The sequence below is a fragment of the Eucyclogobius newberryi genome, unplaced genomic scaffold (assembly GCF_026437365.1).
Source record: "Eucyclogobius newberryi isolate DKJ021-1_F unplaced genomic scaffold, fEucNew1.0.hap1 SCAF_1, whole genome shotgun sequence".
Lineage (NCBI taxonomy): Eukaryota > Metazoa > Chordata > Actinopteri > Gobiiformes > Gobiidae > Eucyclogobius > Eucyclogobius newberryi.
In genome coordinates, this window is record NW_027315723.1 from 50,343,991 (window position 1) to 50,359,487 (window position 15,497).

General features: G+C 48.1%; 1 protein-coding gene across 3 annotated transcripts in view; it reads left to right on the top strand.

Annotated features, from left to right (window-relative positions):
* Positions 1-15,142, top strand: part of mbd5 (methyl-CpG binding domain protein 5) — a 39,194-nt gene extending 24,052 nt beyond the window's left edge. Inside the window, exons 6-11 of one of the 3 annotated variants that reach the window (XM_072448578.1) lie at positions 291-2,722; positions 8,996-9,216; positions 9,292-10,332; positions 10,400-10,473; positions 11,028-11,103; positions 12,417-15,142. In XM_072448578.1, the coding sequence (XP_072304679.1) occupies positions 291-2,722; positions 8,996-9,216; positions 9,292-10,332; positions 10,400-10,473; positions 11,028-11,103; positions 12,417-12,470 (3,898 nt within the window). In that variant the 3' untranslated portion in view covers positions 12,471-15,142. Of the gene's footprint in view, positions 1-286; positions 2,723-8,995; positions 9,217-9,291; positions 10,333-10,399; positions 10,474-11,027; positions 11,104-12,416 lie in introns of all 3 variants that reach the window. The other 2 variants (XM_072448590.1, XM_072448585.1) reach the window with 2 other exon arrangements.
* Positions 15,143-15,497: the final 355 nt, after the last annotated feature.

The following is a 15,497-nucleotide window of genomic DNA, read 5'->3' on the forward strand; positions in this document are numbered from 1 at the left end:
AGTTGTTTGTTTCAACAGAAACTCCCCCCTTTGGGCGGAGCCTTCCTGAAGTAGCAACTCTTGCTACTTCAGGAAGGCTCCGCCCAATGGGCGGGTCTTACCACAGAACAGTATTAATATCGGAGTTCTCGATCTAAATTCTTTTATTGACAATGACTCTTGGATGAGAGTCGAAACGTCTATTTTTTCTAACTGAGTCCAGATGACTACAACTGAAGCTTTTTCTACTTAACTTCTTATTATTTCATTAATTACAGGAATTAACCCAGCACTTTTTTGTTTGAAGGTACATCTGTGGGAGCTCCGCATTCTCTGAGTCAGCGAGCAGTCAGGACTAAAGTCCATGAAGGCCAGTCGAATGCTGTGGGCCTAGATGACAAGAATCCTTTCAAGATGATGATTGCAGCAGGGCAGAGGTATCCACCTTTGGAGGTTAGCACAAGCCAGCAGCCGGAGATGTATTCTGGATACCAGAGACAGAGGCTGGCCAGTGGAGACCCAGGTCCCAAGTCCCCTTATCGCTCTGGATATGGAGGCATGCTGAGCCCCCCTCCGACTTCAAAAATGTATGGTGATGGGTCTCAGTCTCCTTGTGCAGATACTCTGTGTAGTCCAGATGGCTTTGCCAGGACCAGTCTGTGTGGGTTTCCTGGAGGTGGTAGTCCCAGCTCCGGCCCCCACCTTGCGAATAGTCGTACGCCTCTTTCTCCTCCCAGTGTCATGCTCCATGGCTCCCCCCCTGGACAGCCATCCTGTTCCATGACAGGAAGGACTAGTACTCCACTCTCCCCAGTGACCACGGCCAAAAGTCCTCTCATGAACCTACCACGGGGCACTTTTCCCCAAGGTATGGATACACCTTGTCCTCAATTCCATCACAAAACACAACCTCTGGTACATCCTGGCCCCCCACACCCATCCTGTACCCTACAGAAAAGACAGTTAACTTCAGAACAAGACCCTCTGGGCATCCTTGATCCCATCCCGAGCAAATCTGTTGGCCAAGTATCCAATGTTCCTAATCCCAGTTTTCAGACCACCATTCACTCTCAGGTACCAGTGATGAATGTAAACATCCCACCCCCTGCCATTGTCCCTTTGCCAAGCAACTTACCTTTACCCACAGCGAAGCCGGGCTCTGCTGGGCATGGGGGCCATGTTCAAAGGACTCAGGCTGGACCCAACACCTCTGTGTCCCCATCCCCAGTCACATCCCCTGTGCACATGGCAGGGCCTGCACATGGCAGGATGGAAGCCTCACCTCATCGTTCACGTTCCTCCTCCACCTCCTCTGACCACGGCAGCTTTGCCATGCCCTCTGGACATCAAACCCCATGTGCGACCATGAAAGTCCCTCCTCGTTCTCCCAGGTCAGCCATGGGTTCACCCAGACCTATGCCCTCCAGCCCCTCCACAAACAAAAACGACCACCTCCACCAGTACAAAGATTCCCAAATAATGCCCCCCATGGCAAATTCTGTGTGTGCCCAGCAGCACAGTAATCCCATGTACTCTCCCACCCCTTCCTCCCCCTCGTCGTCTACTATAGCCAACCCCAGCGCTTCCCAGAAGGGCCAACCAGGTCTCCTGGGCATGCCCCTCAACCAGATCCTTAATCAACAGAACTCGGCTTCCTTTCCCGCCAGCAGTCTCCTCTCGGCTGCAGCCAAAGCACAGCTAGCAAATCAAAAACACAGTACGCCCAGTAGCACCTCTGCTGTGGCCAGTGGTGGGGTGTGCGTGGTGGGCATGGGTCCTGGTGGGCACCCCGGTCCTGGGAGTGATCCTCGTAGTGTAGAAGGACACAGCACTTTAAATCCTATGCTCCCTCCTAACTCCTCCATGCTGCTCAACAGCCCAGAGGGCCAGAGTGGCAGGGCGGCTCTGAGAGACAAGCTCATGGCTCAGCAGAGAGACCCAATGCGCAAACGGAAGGCCTCGGCTGGAAACATGCCTGTAAACCATGATACAAGCAACAACACCATGTACAACATGTTGAACAAACCGGCCATGGGTGGAACTCACATGTCTGGGCCCAGTGCAACTGAGCAGCTGCGAAAAGTGGGGCGCATGGGTCCTCTTCCTCCAAACACCTCCATGGCTCAGCTTCTCCAGTCCATGAGTTGTCAGAGCTCCCACAGCTTGCGGCCCGGTCTCAGCCCTAGTCCAGGGGGTGTACCTCACCACTACAGTCCTGGGGGTCCTGCACAGAACCTCTTAGCACAGCAAAGACTCTGTGCTTCAGGAGACCCCCTGCAGCCCTGCCAGAATATGGAGCCCTCTGGGGGCCTCCTGGGGCATCATCAGGGCCAGTTTCCAGAAATAATGTCCCAGAGGCAGACCCCATCCATGACTAATTGTGGACTAGTTGGCTCTGGAAATGGACAAATGGGCTCAGACTGTATGCCCATGGGACGTGCCAGCACTAACCCACCACCACTGTCCCACCCGGGTCCTCACACTCGCCCTCACCCTTGCCCTCACCCTGGCTCTCACATTGGTCCTCGCGCCGGACCTCACGCTAGCCCTCGCACTGGACCTCATGCTGGCCCTCATCCAGGCCCTCGTGCTGGGCCCCGCGCTGGGCCCCGCGCTGGCCCTCACCCGGGCGCCTTGTCCCATCCTCCACAGCAAACCCTTCTTCACAGTATGGGTAGGACTAACATGATGATGCCACATGGAGGCGCTGACGGCAGCTGTTTACAGCCCCTCACAGACCAAGGTGAGACACACACATGTTCTGTGCTCCGTGTGACCCATCCCCAGCTCCTCATGCTCTCATGACATTTACTACAAATGTCATGATATCACACTGTGAGTAGGCTCATTCCCATTGGTCTGTGTAGTGTGTGTACTCTGGGACATTTTAAATTCAACTTTAAACTTTAAACCTTTAATGCAGTGGCCCCCAAACTTTTTGACTCGAGGGCCACATTGGGTTCTAAAATTTGGCCGAGGGGCCGGGTCAGGAAAATATGGTGTGTTTGTGTGAACGAATGAATTACTATAAATTACACGCAAGATTTGACCTGTAACTTGTAACAAAGCAACAAATGCAAGGCTCAATGTACTAATTGTTTTCCAAATGCATTAAATAATGATTAATTATCTACTGTCTTCTACTATCCACAAGAGTCTTCTTCTGTGTCAAACACTTGCCCTTCCTTTCTTTCTCATTCCATCTACTGTCTAATAAAGCCTACGGCAAAAAAATAAATAAAAAAAAAAAAAATATATATATATATATATATATATTTTTTTTTTAATATTTAATACAACTTGGACAAGCTTGGCGGGCCGGATTGAAAGGCCCAACGGGTCGGATGTGGCCCGCGGGCCGTAGTTTGGGGACCACTGCTTTAATGGCTTAAAGAAAATCCGTTCTGTAGTCATTAGTGATCTAGAGAAAATGTAATGCAAATATTTCAATTTTTTTTTTTTTTTTTTTTTTTTACCTCCACACTGTGAACCTGCTGTCACTTTGCCTCTGCCCAGGGGCAGTTAAACATTAGGTTATAACTATTTCTGGTCTGTGCACTACATTTATTGTGCCATGTTCCTGTGAAATATATATATAATAACATTTAATCAAAAAAGAACAAATGATTTCTGATTTTCATCAATAAGAACCCTTATGTTTAAATACTCGCACTGTGCACTACACACACAAGTGTACACGGGAGTGCACAAGTGTACACGGGAGTGCACAAGGATGCAGGGGCGGCAAACGGGAGAATTGGAACAGGCTGCACTTCAGAGTGTTGTGAATGTGGCACTGGCGTAGCCACTGGTGTCAAACGGAGCTGGCACACACAGAAATATGAGTACTTTTTTAATCGGTTTGTAGGCCTACTTACATGCTTGCACTCAGACTTGTTGCCCTTGCTCAGACATGTCTCCTCTGCTCTTTCTCTCCTGTCTGACCTGATGCACTGGCTTCTCAGTGTGCATCTCATTTAAGGCAGTTAGTGTCTCAAAAGACAGTCCACCTTGTGCTTTTCGTCATCGTCTACTCACGTTATGCTTGAGATTGTCTGCTTTTGTGTCTTGCGCATACGTGTAGGCTATTAAACCAGTTTGTAACAAGGCATCAGAACAAACTGCACTCAAAATATCCACCAGGTAAAATTCTCTAGTGAATGTCGTCCTGACCAAGCCGCATGTAGCACCGAGGACCCGTCTGGAGACGGGTCCTCGGTGCTACATGCAGCAACCACTGAGTAGATGCCCCATTGGCATTGAAGGATGGGTCAAAGGCAGAGGACAAATATCCCCACGGGGACAATAAAATGTCCCTTAACCATAACCTTGCCACATTAGTGACAGAGAGAGAGAGAGAGAGAGAGAGGAGGGTGAGAGACATTCATGGCACCAACAGCAGCGCTCTCCCCAGAATCTTTTAAAGGGATGGTAAATATGCCTCACACGCACCCTAAACATACCATTACATGGTGTATACACCATCAAGACATTTGAACATTATATACTGGTAATATTAACATGATATTTAGTGAATATCTTTATTTGCTCCAAGTGTACTCGTGAGTATGGACGCTCTGGCTGCGCTGGACGTGCGCCGCGTCTGAAAACCACTGAAAAATTCGCACCGCCAAGAACGCTCAAAACACGCCACAAAAATATCTTGTAACTTACTTTTTCGAATATCCAAGTCAATATTTCATGAGGTTTTGGAAACTGTCTTCGGTGAAATGTCGGTAGCATAGCACTGGACCAGGCTTGCCACACATCGCCGATTTGGGAATCCAAAACATTCTCTTAGTCCGGGACAAATCATGTCCAAAGACGTCCTGGATCCTTCCGTTTGGGCCCCTCAAAGAGCCCGCTTCCCTCTTGAGAGCAGTGCAGTGCTTCACATTTCCGTGTCATTGTAGATAACAGCAAGATTCGTCGTATAAAACACAAAATTCCGCTCGGTTTAGCTCATGTCAGACACTTCCGGCAACTGCAATCCCCCGGGGTGACGTCACTGATGTTGTGACCGCGGCCGAAGCATTCGGTTACCAAGGTGGTTGCTATGGCGCGTTCTCGGGTTTGGCCAAATTAACTCATTACATGATCCTGTGGTTCTCCAGTGAGATGTACGTTCCCACTCTTCATCATCCAGAACAAAGTGAGCCTCGCTTTCCCTTTTATCCTTAATGTCATCAGTAGTGACTGTCCAGACTGTTAATACATTTATACAATTAATCTTCTTGATAGTTCAGATTTATAAGATTTAATTAATGTTTCAGTCAAAGGGCTATGCTGGTAATCATCATGTATAATTTCTTGGTTATAATAACTCCTTATTTGTCCAAGTCAAAGGATTCTTTCGACTCATCAAAGCTCTTCAGATGATTCTCCTTTACAATCTGGTAAAAGACCTTTATACCTTTTGTTGTCCAGACTTTAAATCTTGAGTCTGTGCTGTTAGGTGAGACATTTTGAAGCCAACCAATTAAAGTTGTTTAGTTTGTATGTTTTGATCAGCTCTTTCCATGTTGTAAGCACAGATTTGACCCAGGGATTCTTAACTTCCTCCAAATGACTTAAGCGTCTGTCATCTGCAATAAGACCTGTACAGGAACCTCAGGCACCACATTACTCTCAGTATAAGACCATTGAGCTTCAGATTCTGGATCACACAGTACAACAACGCTTGCCTTAACAATCATCAAACAGTCGGTTGGGGATGGAAATCAGAAGAGTTTGGAACAGAGAGAGAAATCTGCGCAAAACTTTCATTTTTATAGGGGCTAATGTTCAATTTTTCAAGATCCATCCATCCATCCATTTTCGACCGCTTATCCGGGGCCGGGTCGCGGGGGCAGCAGTCTAATCAGGGACTCCCAGACTTCTTCCTCCCCAGACACTTCCTATAACTCCTCCGGGAGGATCCCGAGGCGTTCCCAGGCCAGCCGAGAGACATGGTCTCACCAGCGTGTCCTGGGTCTTCCCCGGGGCCTCTTCCCGGTGGGACATGCCTGAAACACCTCCCCAGGGAGGCGCCCAGGAGGCATCCGGAACAGATGCCCGAGCCACCTCAGCTGGCTCCTCTCGACGTGGAGGAGCAGCGGCTCTACTCCGAGTTCCCGCCACACGGCGGAGGAAACTCATTTCGACTGCTTGTATCCGCGATCTTGTCCTTTCGATCATTACCCAAAGCTCATGACCATAGGTGAGGTCAGGAACGTAGACCGACTGGTAAATTGAGAGCTTTGCCTTTCGACGCAGTCGCTGCATCGATCCAACTGTCAATCTCACGCTCCATCCTTCACTCACTCGTGAACAAGACCCCGAGATACTTGAACTCCTCCACTTGGGGCAAGGACCCCCCACCCACCCGGAGAGGGCCAGACACCTTTAATCCGGTTGAGAACCATGACCTCGGATTTGGAGGTGCCGATTCTCATCCCAGACGCTTCACACTCGGCTGCAAACTGTCCCAGAGTATGTTGCACTGGAATTTTTCAAGATGGAAAAAAAAAAGACGGGTATAATTCAGAGTCATCTGATTTTGAGTATCTGCCGATACAGAGTCCCGATCCGATACTTTCATAACACATTTAAAAAATGCACACATGCAACATAAACAGGTTGTCCCCAGTTTTTATTTTATTTTTTAAGACTTAGCTTGAATCAGAAATAATAGTGCAAAATTTGAATTAAATAAATATAGCAGCTCAACTTAAAATACCCAGTAGCAGTAAACAAATAAGCAAAGTCTAAAATGTGGTGATCCATTCATGCATTATACGGAGGTGAGAGACTGTACAGAGGCTGAGCGTAGCACAGAGGCAGCGGCAGACACACGCCAGGGCTCAGATTAAGGATTTTCACTTGTATAGCGGCGCTGCTAAACAATCCGTTAATTTTTTTAAATTTGTAGAGCAATTTCATAATTGCATAGCAAAACACGAAAGTGTATATTTTCCATTGATGTAACACGATTATTTATTTAAAATGTATTTGTAAACATTCTATTTAAAAAAAAACTCTTAACAACTTAACTTTTAAACACTTTTTAAACATTTTTTCTTTAAATAAAACAGAAAACTTGCAAATAAAATTAATTGTTGAACAAATAAATCAACACAAAGTCAGATGGCCTCATTTACAACTTTCTTCCATATCATCATCAGATGACGATTTGCAGGAGTCTCATTTACATATTAATTGTCATTACACTCAAAATATGTTAAGCTTCTAATGGAAAAATAAAGGTTGCTGTGTATTTTATGTGTTATTCAAATTGTACCGCTCTATTTGACGTTTCATTCTATTTTTCGTTTTGCTATTAGATGACGGTCCCTAAGTACTCTCGTCTCGGCTCCGGCTGCACATTTGATGACGGTCCCTAAGCACTCGTCTCGGCTCTGCACATTAGGATCAGTGTAATTTGCTGCGCCCAAAATACGCATCTGATTGTTAAAAACGAGGTTGTGTCACGTGGCAGTGTAAATATGAATATTTTGGCTGTGAATGATCTGCAAAGACTTTTGCGTTTATGAGCTATTGACCTCGGAAGTCTGAATCTGTGACGCTAACTTTACCGCACGAGACAGCAGCGGGACTCGTCATGTCCACACAGCGTCCTACATATGTCATGACGATTTATTGACGATCGATTGACGAGTGATCAATACTTTTAGGCGCTTTGGTTATACAATTGAACACACATTTTTGTATCGCAAAAGCTGCGAAACAAAAGCACTTTTTTCTGACGAATGCATCACATTTGAGAGAAATTGCGTCGCATTTTGCGATGTGATACTGCTTATTCTGAACCCTGCACGCGCACCCCGTAAACGCAACGAAAAACACCAACACACTTCCGGGCTACCCACAATGCCCTCCTCTCTTAAAGGGCCAGGCTGGTAACACTAATAAGTGTACATTTGATATCCAATCACTGATGGGGACGCAACACCCGATTTCCATCCATGAAACGACGTGATCGGATCGGGACGTCCTTAGTTGATAGTTCCTTATGGAGTACACCACTTAAATATCTAAGAGATTCCGTTTGCCATTTAAATGGGTAGGTCATTCTAAATGTCAGAGCGGGTCGCCAGTAAGAGAGAATTACAGTATTTTTCCATTCATTTTGCATCCAGACATTGGACCGACATGATCTGCAGCCGGCAATTTTGTGTTTCGTCCCGATTGTAACTCATCAATTGTAACTTGATTTTAATTCTTGATTTTGGACCATTGTAAAGAGCCCCAATATTTTGTATAATTAAGTTGTTGATTTGAAATTGATTTAGCACTTTGAATAAATAAGTCCAGCTAACAGAATCAAAAGCCTTCTCAGCGTCCAAACTAATTATTACGGCTTTATTTTGTTGTGTTTGTATTTGTCTCATTCTAAAGATGGTCTTATGTCGTCTTGTGTTTGTCGTTTGTCATGAATCCTGTCTGATCTTTGTGGATTGAGTTTGGGAGTATTTGTTCCATTCTTTCCGACATAATTGAGGTGTCTAACGATCCACGTCCACATTCAGAATAGAAATAGGTCTCTATGAGGCACAGTCCAGGACTACATTTCTGCTCGGCCTAATATGGTCCATGATGTAAATTAAAGAGCACATCGTAGGTGTGTTAAAATGTATTCAAGAGAAATGTTGCAGTTTTGGGGAATCAAACATGTGCACCCGTCACATTAACACTAGATGTGATGTGGTTTCAGGAGACATTAGGAGTCTTTCACAGGAATGTGTCCTGTCAGTTGGAATGTGCTAAAGAACAACAACATCAGATACATTTTTGTGTTTAGAATGACTATAAATGGTGAATTATGACTGGTGTTAGTGGAGCAGACGCTGCTCTCTGCAGCAGGAACGAGCTCTGAACTCGTTCCTCAGATTCAAGCTACAATCATAGAAATAAAGGATCATATTTTTCAGATGAAATCAAACGCTGCAGCGGTGAGTTCTCCTCCGGTATTAGCCCAGTGTGATCTGGTGTTGACTTGAGTTTGTTGTTTGTGCAGTGAACCCGTCTTCTCGCTGTGGGATGGGGCCCATGCAGCCTCATGTTCCTCCAGTGAACCCCAATATGAGCAGCACTGGAGTCAACTTGTACCAGCAGTCTGCCCACCCACACATGCAGCACCCGGCCTATAGGGGGCAGCAGCACTTTTCTGAGTCCCCCTCATACCCAGAGAACAGTGCCAATGCTGATGCCATGACCTGCCTCTACCAGAACTATCAGGTATGTTGTATGTCCAGCTCACTCTCCACTCACACTGTCACGTTCAATCTTGTTAATCTGGCTTTGTGTTGACAGCAGGGGATAATGCAGCAGGGCCAGTTTGTGGAGGGCCAGCGACCTCGGAGCCAGGGCCCTCCTGCAGGCACCCTCTGCCCAGATCGGGGTCCTGGTGGAGGGCCTGAGGCGGTGGATGCCATCTACAGAGCTGTGGTGGACGCTGCCAGCAAAGGCATGCACGTTACTATCACGGCCACTGTGAGCGGGACTACCCAGGCCAGCCCTGTCCCTGCCCTCAGTGCAATGAGTGCCTTTACTGCTTCCATTGGGGACCCGGTCAACCTGCCCCAGGCTGTGAGTGCCGTCCTGCATGGGCAGCATGGGCAGGAGGGGGATAACCGCTCCAGGATGCTGCGCAGGGCTCCAAAAAACGAGCTGTGCAAGAGCTCCCTGGAGGCGTCCGAAGGTGGGGAGTACTTCCGTTCCCCTGGCCGTGGGACACCCAGGAACCAATGGGACAGGGAGCAGCCCTTACCTGGTCTGGATTCACAGAATAATAGCAGCTGGGGAGGCGAAGAGTTTCTGGAGTGTTCCACTCAGGTCAGGAGTAGTCCCTGTGTGGAGCGTCCTGCGAGCCTGGCCCCTGCCCCACCTTGCCCCTCTGAGGGCCACAGCGACCATGGCATTGTCCCCACTCACAAGGCTTTCCTGGAGGACACTTACCGCTTCAACAACTGCAGCCGTGGCCCTGCCAACTACAAGGAGCACACCCCCTTGAACGGCACTGCCAACCATTTCAACAGCAGACCTTATGGGGACGTCTTAACCGGGGACGACCAATCGCCTGGTTCCTCCACGAGCCTGGAGGGGCCTCTGGCCAAAGACTACAACCACTACAATGGCCACCTCAACGGTATGGCCCCGAGCCCCTCGGACACCAAAAGCCTGAGCAGTGAGGAGGACTTGCGGCCCCCAGACTCGCCCTCTTCAGAGCCGCTCTACCGCTCCAGGACCTTTAACATGGGAGAGTTGGTCTGGGGGCTCAAGGGCTTCCCCCCGTGGGCCTCCAAACTGACTGGAGACGAACACGCAGCGCTGCAGCCCCGGGAACAGGCCAAGGTCAGTGTTGTCCTGCGTTACAGGGCCCAAAGGTACAAAAACTGAACTGTCTTTTGTCTCATCTTAGGTAGAGCCAGAGAAGCTGAAAACACTAACCCATGACCTGGAGGCCCTTGAACGGGCCGCCAAACTAGGACTCAAGTAAGTACCGTCCACAACCAGGCTTTTAGCTAGGATTTGAAAACACCCCGTCCAAATAATTTTGTCCGGGGGCATCAGCGCGCAGCATGCAAATTTTCACTTGTAAACAGTGAGCTGTCATGGCGCAGACCACAGCGACTATCGTCAAACGCTTCCTGGCCCGATTTAATGATGATATTCCCTTTTTTAAAATGTATTAATAAAAATTACACCGTCCTTGCACTCGAAAATGTCCGTCCACATGTCGAAATACCCCGTCCAAAAGACGGGAAGACGGCCCTCCAGCTAAAAGCCTGCCCACAGCTGGTCGTGGATATGGCAGCTCCGCCTCTCATGGCTGCAGCTCTTGAGAGTATTTGTCATAGTGTGTCATGAGTCAAAGAGTCGGAGGAAAAACAGACTTTCATGCAACTAAATTCAGCAGCAGTTAAAAAAGGCTAATCGTAAAGTAAGAAGACAAAAAGCCTTCTCTGAACTACAATGTGTAATGTGTAAATATTATTTACATTTAAGTGTGAGAAATGTAATGCTGATGAGAGAATGTTGTTCCTCAGGCCGGGAAAACTCAATAATCATTTAGAAGCTGCTATTCACGAGGCCATGAGCGAGCTGGACAAGATGTCTGCCACAGTGAGTATCCAGCCTGTCTGTGATCTGTGTGTAGTCTGTGTGTGGTCTGTGTGTAGTCTGTGTGTAGTCTGTCTGTGGTCTGTGTGTAGTCTGTGTGTGGTCTGTGTGTAGTCTGTCTGTGGTCTGTGTGTAGTCTGTCTGTGGTCTGTGTGTAGTCTGTCTGTGTGTAGTCTGTCTGTGGTCTGTGTGTTGTCTGTGTGTAGTCTGTCTGTGGTCTGTGTGTAGTCTGTCTGTGGTCTGTGTGTTGTCTGTGTGTAGTCTGTCTGTGGTCTGTGTGTAGTCTGTCTGTGGTCTGTGTGTAGTCTGTCTGTGGTCTGTGTGTAGTCTGTCTGTGTGTAGTCTGTCTGGTCTGTCTGTAGTCTGTCTGTAGTATGTCTGTGGTCTGTGTGTAGTCTGTCTGTGTGTAGTCTGTCTGTGTGTAGTCTGTCTGTGTGTAGTATGTCTGTAGTCTGTCTGTGATCTGTGTGTAGACTGTCTGTAGTATGTCTGTGGTCTGTCTGTAGTATGTCTGTGGTCTGTGTGTAGTCTGTCTGTGGTCTGTGTGTAGTCTGTCTGTGGTCTGTCTGTGGTCTGTGTGTAGTCTGTCTGTGGTCTGTGTGTAGTCTGTCTGTAGTATTTCTGTGGTCTGTCTGTAGTCTGTGTGTAGTCTGTCTGTGTGTAGTCTGTCTGTGTGTAGTCTGTCTGTGTGTAGTCTGTCTGTTGTCTGTCTGTAGTCTGTCTGTGGTCTGTGTGTAGTCTGTCTGTGTGTAGTCTGTCTGGTCTGTCTGTAGTATGTCTGTGGTCTGTGTGTAGACTGTCTGTAGTATGTCTGTGGTCTGTGTGTAGACTGTCTGTAGTATGTCTGTGGTCTGTCTGTAGTATGTCTGTGGTCTGTGTGTAGTATGTCTGTGGTCTGTCTGTGGTCTGTGTGTAGTCTGTCTGTGGTCTGTGTGTAGTCTGTCTGTAGTATGTCTGTGGTCTGTCTGTAGTATGTCTGTAGTCTGTGTGTAGTCTGTCTGTGTGTAGTCTGTCTGTGTGTAGTCTGTCTGTTGTCTGTCTGTAGTCTGTCTGTGGTCTGTGTGTAGTCTGTCTGTGTGTAGTCTGTCTGGTCTGTCTGTAGTATGTCTGTGGTCTGTGTGTAGACTGTCTGTAGTATGTCTGTGGTCTGTCTGTAGTATGTCTGTGGTCTGTGTGTAGTCTGTCTGTGATCTGTGTGTAGTCTGTCTGTGGTCTGTCTGCGGTTTGTGTGTTGTCTGTGTGTTGTCTGTGTGTAGTATGTCTGTAGTCTGTCTGTCTGTAGTTCTTTGTCACTCACCGTGTCTGTCGTCCTGCAGAGAGAGCGTCAATTGAAGCTGCCTAAATCCAAGAGGAGGAAGATCTCCAGATAACAGCGACTGCGGCCCAGATCCAGGGTGCTAACACGGACATACGGGCAGACGCAGGCGCAGGCGCAGACGCAGGCACAGGCACAGACGCAGGCACAGACGCAGGCACAGACGCAGGCACAGACGCAGGCACAGACGCAGACACAGACAGGACAGTCTGGCCCGGAGACAACACCCAAACTGTTGCAATTTGTCTACAGCTCACTGAATGAACTATTTTTTTCTAGTAAAATAGTAAAACATGAAAACTATGAGCATTACCTTGCATATTTAAGAAAATAGACAGTCCAAATATTTCTGATACATTTTCAATATGTATATAGATAATCCTGAAATTTCATGCTATTGAGAATTGTATGTAAATATTGTACCATGTCATGTACAAGCCTAATGCACATTTGATCTTTTATTGTACAAACAGAAGTGTACCAATGTGTTAGTTTCTATTGAGAGTGCGGTTATGTACAGGACACGCCCACATCACCATGTCATCCTCACAGTGCCCTGCAGGGGGCGTCCTCTCCCACATCACCATGTCATCCTCACAGTGCCCTGCAGGGGGCGTCCTCTCCCACATCACCATGTCATCCTCACAGTGCCCTGCAGGGGGCGTCCTCTTTCACATCACCATGTCATCCTCACAGTGCCCTGCAGGGGGCGTCCTCTCCCACATCACCATGTCATCCTCACAGTGCCCTGCAGGGGGCGTCCTCTCCCACATCACCATGTCATCCTCACAGTGCCCTGCAGGGGGCGTCCTCTCCCACATCACCATGTCATCCTCACAGTGCCCTGCAGGGGGCGTCCTCTCCCACATCACCATGTCATCCTCACAGTGCCCTGCAGGGGGCGTCCTCTCCCACATCACCATGTCATCCTCACAGTGCCCTGCAGGGGGCGTCCTCTCCCACATCACCATGTCATCCTCACAGTGCCCTGCAGGGGGCGTCCTCTCCCACATCACCATGTCATCCTCACAATGCCCTGCAGGGGGTGTCCTCTCCCACATCACCATGTCATCCTCACAGTGCCCTGCAGGGGGCGTCCTCTCCCACATCACCATGTCATCCTCACAGTGCCCTGCAGGGGGCGTCCTCTCCCACATCACCATGTCATCCTCACAGTGCCCTGCAGGGGGCGTCCTCTCCCACATCACCATGTCATCCTCACAGTGCCCTGCAGGGGGCGTCCTCTCCCACATCACCATGTCATCCTCACAGTGCCCTGCAGGGGGCGTCCTCTCCCACATCACCATGTCATCCTCACAGTGCCCTGCAGGGGGCGTCCTCTCCCACATCACCATGTCATCCTCACAATGCCCTGCAGGGGGCGTCCTCTCCCACATCACCATGTCATCCTCACAGTGCCCTGCAGGGGGCGTCCTCTCCCACATCACCATGTCATCCTCACAGTGCCCTGCAGGGGGCGTCCTCTCCCGAGCTTTCAACATTTTCACTCAGAATGAACTTTACCAGGAAAAGAGTCCGCTCAGCGCATCACGTCTTCTGTCCCCCAAAGACCACTGCTTTGTCTCGCTGTGTTAGAGGCGTCACCATGGCGATATAGGGTTGTTATCATATCATGCTTGTTATCACTGTCTGGCCCTGAGTCTTTGGGTGGATGTCCTACACTACACTAGCTGGGCTGGGACACAGGACGCTCTTGTGTGGGGCCTCGTCCTTTGGTTGGATTTTGTTTACGCGTATAAGTTATTTGTGTACAGTACTCTATATTTATTTTGAGCTTTACAAATATGATGGCAATAATACTACAAAGAGTTGAGAACTCAAGCCTTATATGTGTGTGTCTTTATGTGTATGTGTGATCGTGAGTACTGTACCTGTGTTTGGGGTTTAAGAGGACACTAAAACACTGAAGAGACCCCTGCGCCAGGCCCCGTCCTGTCCACACGTCCTGTCCACACGTCCTGTCCACACGTCTTACAGGCATGTCCAAACTACGGCCCGGGGGCCAAATTCAGTCCTCAGACCAACTGCTAAGTTGGTCCACACAACAAAAAGTAGTACTTTTTACTGTAAAATTGGAAAAAATGTAAATATGTTTATGTTGCAAACCTAATATTAATGTTCCAAGTCTTATTAAAGGCGGAGGCATCAGATGCAACACTTGGAATGGTTCACTTGTGAATAACGTTTGGACCCTTCTGTGCTACACGCCTCTGCTCTGGGGCCGTCTTTGATTGTAATGGAATCTTCTCCGACGTTCAGAAGGTACTTGTATTTTGTAATTGAAGCCTCGGCCTCGTGCCCGGGCGGGGCAGAGTGGGCGGGGCCTGTGAACAGTTCATTGGGTAAAGTTCATTCTGCTTCATACCACTCTCTTGTGTGTGAGCTGTGAGTGCTCTTCTCATGTCATTGTCAGTATTTTTATTTGGAACTGTATCAAAGTGTATATTGTCTAATATATATATTGTCTTAATATATATATATTGTCTAATATATACTGTGAAGAATGATGTGCACTTGTTGCTGGTGTTTGGTTGGTGTGGACTTGAGTCTGTCCATTCTTCTCAGCTCGTTTGGACTTTTTGAATGGTTTTGATGTAAGAGGATTTTTGTAAATATTGTGAACATACAGGTCATGCAGTGATGAACATCTGAACAATGTTGCACAGATGTTTAAGATATTAAAACATGCTCACTTTTACTTGAACAGAACGTGTCGCCTGTTTTTATGAGCTTCTTCTGAAGGTCCAGAGCACATGTGTCAAACATGTGGCCCGCGGGCCAAATCTGGCCCGCCAGAGGTTTTATATATTGTGTTTTTATCACTAGAACTATACATCCCACAATCCTTTGCAGCAGCCGCCCCTCCCCTGCGCTGCTCTGTGCTGCTGGAGTGAGTGCTGAAGGCTGAGAAGTGCCAATGTGCGTCCTGCACTTTACAGACCTGAGCAGAGGTCTGAGCGAGGAAAGAAACGTGTGGTTTTGTGAAACACGTGGAAGAAAAAAAAGGAGACGGTTTCGTAGACGTTAGAGCTGTGCTAAAAGCGGAGCTAATGTGGAGCTA